Source organism: Colletotrichum orchidophilum, assembly GCF_001831195.1.
Source record: "Colletotrichum orchidophilum strain IMI 309357 chromosome Unknown Scaffold_67.1, whole genome shotgun sequence".
In the NCBI taxonomy this organism is placed as follows: Eukaryota; Fungi; Ascomycota; class Sordariomycetes; order Glomerellales; family Glomerellaceae; genus Colletotrichum; species Colletotrichum orchidophilum.
Genome location: NW_019173023.1, coordinates 255,206 through 264,206, shown reverse-complemented (window position 1 = coordinate 264,206; position 9,001 = coordinate 255,206). Strand labels below are relative to the sequence as shown.

Genomic DNA, 9,001 nt, shown 5'->3' with positions numbered 1-9,001 from the left:
GGGTGAGGAGAGGAGTCAAGGGCAAGCACATAAAGACACTACCAAGACACCAGGCAAAACTGATATGCGAAGCCGTTTCCCGTACCGAGGTGTCATGTCAAGCAAACGGTTTCAACCTTCAGCACCCATCACGTCACCAGAGACCTGGCTACGCCGACCCGTGCCCGTCCTGCACAGAATGGACATCATCCTGCTGTGCCTTGCTCGAAATTCATTGATCGTCATGTAAAAACCAGCCATCTAGCGTTTTTCCTTTCTGTAACAACGCACAGAAGAGCCTCTCGCTGCTGGCAGCGTTCGGAAACCGTCTGGCAACCCTGCATCACATTTCTCTCCTCAAGTCCCCGAGAACCTCCCTCATCTCTGCCCACCCCTCGCCTGCGCCGCCGCATCGCGGTTGATGGCCTCTTCCCCGAGCACCTTACTCGCAGCCATGAACCTATTATCGCGTCCCCGTTAGCAAACAGGTACTCATCGCCTCCAAAGCAACCGTGACCCGACTCGAGCCGTGGGGATGACCGGCCCAGCGTCAAAGAGAGGCTGGAAGCACGACAGCAAAAGTCAAAAGGATCACTGAGAGAACAGGCACATAAGAAAAAGAAGAAGGAAACAACTCACATCCCACCGTGCCACGCCCCCAAGCCACGCATGCTCTCGGCCTGGACGCTCGTCATACGAACCAAGTTCTCTGTGTCGGCGAGGTTGGCAGACAGCTGTGCGAGCTGGGAATGAAGGTGCGTCTGCGATAAACGATCCTCGTCAGCACAAATGAAGCCTATCTCTGGCCTATTTCCTGCCCGCCGGCGCGTCTCATTCTCTCCCTCCTCCACCTCTTCTTCTTTCGATACCACTGCATCCCACGAGACCAGGAGAAAGTAACACGAGATAAAGAACACTTACCAACTGCCGCGTCTTCATGGCGTTGCCGGAGCTAGACGACATGGACGGTCTCGTGGTCTGACCCATGCCGATATTCCTCGACGCCATCTTATCCTCCCGTGCTTTTTCGTTTGCGTACTCCCGTTAAGCGCTGCAGGAAAAGTGGTGTAGGAGATCGTGACTCGACTCCCTGGGTGATGACAACACCTCCGTGCTACAATCCTTCAGAGGAAGAAGAATGGTGTCGAAGCCTTGAAGCTCGCTATTGAGCAACCCCTCGTGCTGGCTTACTCACGACTGAAACTACGCGCAAAATAAAAAGTCGCCGCCTTCGTATCCACGCGTCGTCGTGAATCCGAAACAATAACAGCAGAGCCTCAACCCCAAGGTAAAATAGGCGTAGGTAAGGTAAGGTAGGTGGTGCGCCAAGAAAAATGAGAGCAGGGTAATCGACAACTCATCAGATGGTTCATGCAAACCCCCCTGCGTATTTTTCTTTTGCTCTGCTCTCTTCCCGTCCTTTCGTCCAAACGCCTTTTTATTTTGGGGGCGGAGCGGAGCGGGCGAGTGGTTTGGTGGGGGAGGGGGATTTCTTAACAGACGGTCGTTAATTCATGCCGCGACGCAAAAGCCGTTCCTCCAAAATGGCAAATTGTTTGGGATGTCGTCGGACGGCAGCCGGCGGGGAGGGGAAGGGGGGGACTCTGCATGGTGAGGTGGGGAAAAGTAAACAAAACGCCGACATCTGATTCGCGCCTTTCGTCATTGAGTTTCCAGACTGGCAGCTGGCAGGTGCCTGTCGACTTGTGTGGCCCGTGTAAAGCCATTCCCTCCGGCTCGCTGCTTCCCACACCTAAGGTACCTGGGCCGTGGCTGATAAGATTAGGGAGCCCCGGAGAGACGCACGCTGCAGGGGCAGCGAGCAAAACACAGAAAGAGTCTCTCGGCGTAGCTGTCACTTCCAGGCATGTCTGCCTGCCAGGGCAGACTGTCCCGGCTCCCCGGCACGGCATAAGGTATCCCTCCAGGAGTCCAGGCAGAGCACCCCCCCCCTGAATACCGAACAGCGCCCTTTCCAGAAGGGTGAGAGGACACTGCCGTAAAAAATCACATCGTATCATGTCAAACCATCACATCAAATCGTAGCATGTCACGTTGCCCATCTCTCACCGATGATATCCTTCATCACGTGTCGACGGCGTAACTCTCCTCTCCTTCCCAAGCTTTCTTCTTCTTCTCCTTTCTTTCCTCGGCTTCGGGGCGACTCGCAAGATGGTGGCTTCGGTTGGCGCCTTCCAACCCCTTCTTCCCCTAACCCCCCCTTCCCCCCTCAGGTCGACAACAACGTCTTAGTTCTGAATCATCAACATGCCAGCGTCTCATGAGTCGTGCCCGATACAAGCCTCGGTCGGAGCGACGGTCTCCTGGACGAACTCCGTAGATCCCGTGTGCATTGTAACAAGCCATCCATCCGCGGATACTGCTAGCCCTACACATACACTCTCGACCAAACTTGTCACCATGAATAGGGGTCAAAGTGTAGCGCACACACCCACAGAAGAGAAGCCTGCTAGACATCACGTTTGTTTTCACGATGCAAGTCTTGCATGTGTCTGGCTTCCATTGCGTTCATTTGAACTCCCCTAAAGGGACTGCCTACTTGCCTGCCCCTTAAACTTTGCATCCCTACACACCTTGCCTCCTCATCCCCATGGATTCCACCCTTTGTCACCCTTCGCTCAACATCGGGAAACTAAAAATTATGGTAAGCCAAAATCCCTTGTAAAGAGAGGCTTCAGTCTGAGCATGTCCTCCCAATCGTTGTGCGCGACCATGCAATAATATTGCCCATCTTTGTATTGCCGGATCAAAACCATCTCCGGCTCCCCCTGTCTATGCTCGTTACTTGTAATAACCTCGACGTAACTAGCCGTGGCTGTGCCTTGGCCTCAAAAGAAAAGTTTTTCGTAAAGGACAGACACAAAAGAAAGGGAAACTGCCCAGAGAGGCGTTCCGTTTTATACACATCCAACTTCCTGCATCGCCCAAGATGGCTTGAGGATGGTAAGATTCAACGTCCACTGTTGTCCTTGATCCGAGCTCGGTGCGAATACGAGTCCGAGGCCATCGGTTTGCCGGTACGTCGTCTACTATCCAACCCCCAACGCTGGTTATCCTCTGCCGAACAAGAACATCGATGTCGTCCACGCCAATGCTGCTATTACCAGAAGTCGAAGAAAATTTGCCCCCATCGTCACAATGCCGTATGTACTGGACTTGCGTCCGATTGAGAAAAAGGAAAAGTCGTCGAATTAACTATGTGGTTTGCCGCGAATGATAGACCGAATGCTGTCTAATCGTTTCGTGTCGTCATCATGTTGCCGCGCATCGATATGTGAGGAACTCCCATGGAGTGGAGAGACCTCTTGAGGCCAACGGGATGCAAGCGCAAGCCTGGGTCCATGAATATGTAGAGAGACGGAGACGTGATCGTCGTGTTCGGGTCGGGTCGCAATCGGGCCAAAGCAAGTCCATGTCGTTCCATGTGGCCGGCCGTGCCGTCGTCAATGCAATAGAGCGATCAAAGCAGCCTTGTGAGCGACTTTACCGCACTCCTATGGTCGGTCTCTGTCCGAGACTGCTTTGGCTGCTGTGAGCCGAGGGCTCGGTGCCATTTTGTGATTCACCACTGCCCGCGCTGGCGCTTGCACTACCAGTCAGACTTCTCATGTTCTTCTGCTTGGGTGGAGGAACAAGACCGCTCACCCCGATATGTTGCTCAACCTCCTGTGGCGCGACTGCGTTACCATGGCCGGGAGGGTATCGGGGCACGGGCTGACGCATGCCGTCGGGAGGAGACGGGCGACCGTTCATCGGAGGACCGTGGTATCCATTTGGTGGCGACGGTCGGCCGCTGCCACCTCGGATCGAGGGACTGTATGGGTTTCCGGGAGATTGGCTAGCTCGTCGCGGAAAGCCTCCATTCATGCCCATGGCCATGGGGCCTCCACCCATTTGCATCTCGTCCAGACGTGAGGCCGTCAGCGAGTTTGCTCTCGAGCCTGCCTGCATCGTGCCTCTGTCGACGGCACCGTACCGATTCGATGAGTAGGAAAATAGGGGGTCGTCCAGGATGTTTTCATTCGCACCAGGGATACCAGCAATCTGGCTCGAACGATTGCGCCCAAAGTTGGGGCGGAATCGGGAGGATCTGGCAGCTGGTGCTCCTCCAGCATCGTAAATCTCGTTCTTGTGGTACTGGGCACGGGTGGGTGGTGGTGCTGCTGCTGCCTTCCGGGTCTTCCGTGAGGTTACGCTCATCATATCGAAGTTGTCTGGGTCAATCATCGGAACCGGAGGTCCAGAGTTGGGGTCGAAGTAGTCGTCGTCGTCATCCTCCTCGTCGAAAACTTGAGCGCTATTGCGCATTGGGTGCGGGCCTCGCCTTGGGGGAGGACCCCTCGATCTCATTCGCATCTCGCGCTCTCTCAAAGCCAGCTCTCTCTGACGCAACTCCATTTCACGCTCGCGGATCGCCAATTCGGAGCCCTCGGGGCCATGGCTGTACCCAGGTTCTCCACCCTCCGGAATATCGTCGTACATCATGAGATGTGAGAACTCCTCCAAGTCGTTTCCTTCCATAGACCCGCGTCTCGACGCAGCCCGAGATCCCGGTGGTGGGGGACCGCGAGGGAAACCATTGTGAGGGCCACCGTTCGTGGGGGGTCGACGCATGCTGAGCGGCGGTCCCGGACCCAGGTTTGATGAGTTGCGCGGGCGCGGTCCTCGGTTCGGGGGGATGCCATTGCCGTTCATCATGGGTCGGGCACCGTTTGCTGATGACATCCTCGGGAGGGGGGATTGAGGTGTTGGCGAACCAGGAGGTGCCATTGTTGCATCGATAGGCTTGGGCGGTTTCTGGCGGTTGACAATATTAAGGTTATGCAGAATGGCGTAGAGCGACTCAATGCGAGGAACGGGAACGCGGGCCTCTTTGGCCAATTTTATCGGTGAGCCCAAGTACGTCTCTACTTCCATCGGTCGCTTTGCGATGTAGTCCTGCCACATGATACTCTCGGAGTTTGTGGGTTTCGTCATTTCGTCAATAGTCTTTTGTTTGAAGTCGGGAGACAACTTGCAGCCGTGTGCGTCTGCCAAAGCAAGCAACTCGTCGATGACACCGGTCACTAGGTCCTTCACACCAACCTTCTCGAGCAATTGGGCGTGGCTCGCCGTCTCGAAGATGACGCTGGCGGGGTGGAAAGCAATAGGTCTAGAGACAAATTAGCGAGGCTGCGAGATGAGGCCCAAACATATCGAAACTTACCCAATGACCCGCTCATACTGTTGTTGACGGATGTTCTGGGAAACTTTGCAGTCAACCTGGGCAGTGTTCAATGTCATCGCCAATGCCTCTGCCATGTCCCCCTGGATTGCGCCGGGGATGTTCTCATTCTTGCAAGAAGGTCCGACCCAGATTTCCGTTGAGCCTTTGTGTTCAAATTCGCTCTGGCCGAGCTGAGAAAGTTCGGCATTGGAAACCAGGGAAAGCACCACGTTGGTAGGAAATCGCTCCTCGATAGCGGCCTCGACACCAAGAGTGTGGGTCGTGTTGACAAGGATGCACGTGTGCTGAGGAGTGACGACGGCGTCAATCACGGCGGCGAGGTCGTAAACGTCGGGGAGAGCCTTGATGCAGAGAATCACGTAATCGAATGGGCCACCGCCGTGTGCGGCTTCTTCGGGAACGCGTACAACTGCGGGTTCAGAATATTAGCAACGTTCCAGTCCCTTACCCTCAATCGAGGATTGGGAACTTACCATGTCGCGGCTTAAATCGTTCGTTCCCGAATATGGGAGACCTGGGAATATTTGATTAGATGTGCGCCCACTGGTCACAGGAGAGAAAAGGGCGACGTACTTGAATGAAATTCCGTATTGCGCAACGTGATCGAATCCCGACTTCCACACCAGTGTAACGTCGCAAGCATTCGTCGCTTGTAATCTCCATGAAAGAAAGGCAGAAACTGGATTTCCTCCCACTACACACGTCTTCATTAGCTCGCTGTCGTCGGCCATTCTGTATTGCACTCGACACGATGCAAGAGCACCGGTCCCTGTGTCCCTGAATTGACGGGTATACTAAGAAAGAAAAAAACAGAGGGGAAGAAAAACGAGTGTGGTCTGCGATGGGAAAGGTGCAATGGGGAGGAGAAAAGCCGGGCTGACGGGTAGAGATAAAGGGACACAAAATTCCGATCCACACCGTCGCACTGATGCAAGAAGAAGCAATTACTGGAGCGGGCGGGAAGACTGGAAGCCAGGAAAGAAATGGGACGCACCTGAGAGGATCTTGAGCCGGGGCGTCATGGGTGCCATGATGGACCCAATTGTGGATTAGCTGGTGGGCTGGGCCAAATGGTCGCCTGCTCTACCCTATGTACACCTCTTTCGCGACCACGCAGACAGACGGCTTTTGGCCTTGTATAACGACGCCGAATGGAACAGGGGCCAGCGTGTGGCTTCGTTCAATCGTCGATTACGGTCGAACTGGGTGTAGCGACCCGTGTATCGCACACGCACAGGTGGTTGATTATTCCTTTCCTCTGCTTCCTGTGTTCCGAATCCCCTTACTAGGCGGCAGCAGGTGGGCAGGTGGGCGCGTCTGTGGGTGCGTCGGGCGTCAGACCCATTCGACGCTGGCAAGCGTATCGGGGCGTGGGTTTGGGGCGACGGAAATGAAGCGATTCGGCGAAGGGTCGACAGTCTCTCTTGTTTCTGGTAGTCTAGTGGCGCAGGATCGAAAACCAAGGCTTCTCTCGATGCAGCAGAATTAACGAACGTGTCGCCTGTAGTGGCTAGTCGAAGTCGGGGGCGGCTGGTCGAGCTGAAGTGGGCTAACTGGATGGGCCTTTGGAAACGGCGATGCGATGCAACAACAATAACAGCTGCCGCGGAGCACAGTCAAGGGATGATGCGAGGTTTGAGGGCACTTGTCGACAGCTTGCCGCAAGGTGAATGTGAATGTGCAAGCAAGTTTCTGTCTATGTAACGAATGGATTGGCTGCCCCGAGCTGGTGTTGTGTTTCGAAGACTGGCCAGTCTTGGGGAGGACAGAGAACGGGGAGGGGGGGCGTGATCGTCGAAGGAGATGACGAATTTTAGGATTACAAGAAAGAAAAGGAGACTGGTTAGGATTGAGCTGTCTGTCGTTTTCGTAAGACAAACACAGTCTCGCTCGGTGCGAAAGAAACAACGAGGATATGGAGGGAAGAGGTAGAGAGGATAGAGGATAGAGAATGAGACGGGATGATAGAAGGAGGGTGAGTGAGCCAAGGTGGTGGAGAGCGGCAATGGCTGGAGGAGGCGTCTAAAAGTAAAGCAAGCAGGCAGGTACCAAGGGACAGGTGAGGTACCTCGGGCTGTGCGGGAGGTGTGTAAGAGGCGTGGTGTGTTTCGGGCAAAGACACCTCTGCGGGTACCAGTTAGGGAAGTCACGGTCAGGTAAAAGGGAGGTAGGGGATTGTAGGGAGGTGCGGTGACAGAATTGGGATGATGGGATGAGGAGAGAGCCACGCGGTGCCAGCAGGAGCAGAGAAAAGTCTCCAGTGAGGCCGTGCCGTGCGTGGGTGAATTGGGGAGATGGAGGATGAGGTGGGCGGCGTCTGCGGAAGGCAGGATAAGGACGGGAGGGACAGGGGTCGGAGGGAGGACGGGCGTGGAGCGTGAATGTAGGCGCTGGCGACGAGGGATCGTCTCTCGCGGTAGGTACCGTCGTACCTACCGCACGGATACCTAAGGTAGGTGCCTTACAAACTACTTGACTGGTGTCCAATTCGGTATACATACACAAATTCACTGAGACAGAATAGACACACGGCGAGAGGAAGAGGAGAGAGAGAAAGAGAGAGAGAAAGATGGGGTTCACCGTTCTAAACGTGGACAGACAAGAGAGGATGGGGACGGCGAGAACGGATGGAATGGGATGGGATGGCAATCGGATCGAAAGTGGGTTGCAATTGGGATGGACTGGACTAGACTAGACTGACCGGGACGTGGTGCATATTGGATTGGGGCGGCTGGGCGGCACTGGCGGTCACTTCACTTTCAATGCCTGCAGGCCTTGTGTGCTTGTCTATTGCCAACTGACAGACAGTCAGTCTACTTGTCCTGCTTCCATTGCCACAGGTCTGACCACAGCTCTGTTGGGATGGGCGGTGTAAGCTGCGTCTGCGTCCCCTATGTACCTCTGTTCCACGCGGCCCTGCGCGTCTACCGACAATACATAGCTGAGAGGGCAACCCAGGGAGAAATAGAATAGAACGAAGAGAAAGAATTGCTGGTGGGTTCTCGTGTCTTCAAGTTTCCCTGACCAACGTTTCCTCGCTTAGGATAGCACCAATGATGGTCTAGGGACTTTGGATGGATGCCTCTCCTCCTACAACATCACCAAAAACTATCTCGCCTTAGGTATCCATCCGCAACTCACATGCGTGAGGTACTTGCCCACCTGGGCAGACCGCACAAGACACACTGACACGTTTTTATTCTTTTCTCCCCCAGCGGGACCTGGGAGGCATTTCGTATCCCCATACTTAGCTTGGCCAACATGTGAAATGTGCTATCGTCTATCCGTACATCTTTGCTGCATTCATAGAGACTGTACCAAAATCTCTGATGATTACATCACATTCTATCCGTACTTACTGCATAATCGCCTGGGTCAGCCTTGATGCTTGTTCTCGTGCGGGTGTCTAAGGGAACTGTACATTCTCACGTCACAGCAACATTTTATTCATGGGCATCTCAGAGAGGTCTCTCCTCCTTGGTGATCTACCTACTCATGTGTCAAGACACTGCCGGCGCGCGCGCGGGATCTTCCTTTGCTGGCTCGGGGGTCTACCTGGTGGTGACTGGATCGGAGGTGTCCCCCGCCCCCCGCCCCTGTCTGGCCACTACTGTAGTCAGACTAGGCTGCATTGGATCAGAAGCAACAAGAAAGAAAAGGGCTGATGAAATTTTCATCGGGCGATAAGGAATGGTTCAACCCCCATCTAACCCCGACGGGCCGAATGTCACCAACTGGATCATCGAGTGAGGTCCGAGGGAGAAGGAAAGAAGA

At 54.6% G+C, this 9,001-nt stretch overlaps 2 protein-coding genes across 2 annotated transcripts; both read right to left on the bottom strand.

Annotated features, from left to right (window-relative positions):
- Positions 1–357: 357 nt before the first annotated feature.
- On the bottom strand, positions 358–987 carry CORC01_08108 (uncharacterized protein; the record flags this gene model as incomplete). Its single annotated transcript, XM_022619743.1, has 3 exons — positions 358–439; positions 619–740; positions 901–987. The coding sequence occupies 3 exons, from the start codon at positions 985–987 to the stop codon at positions 358–360; spliced, it is 291 nt and encodes a 96-aa protein (XP_022473807.1).
- Positions 988–3,483: 2,496 nt separating this feature from the next.
- CORC01_08107 (uncharacterized protein) lies at positions 3,484–6,258 on the bottom strand (the record flags this gene model as incomplete). Its single annotated transcript, XM_022619742.1, has 5 exons — positions 3,484–5,152; positions 5,207–5,636; positions 5,701–5,741; positions 5,801–5,921; positions 6,222–6,258. 5 exons carry the CDS (start codon positions 6,256–6,258, stop codon positions 3,484–3,486), a joined length of 2,298 nt encoding a protein of 765 aa, XP_022473806.1.
- Between the last annotated feature and the right edge of the window lie 2,743 nt (positions 6,259–9,001).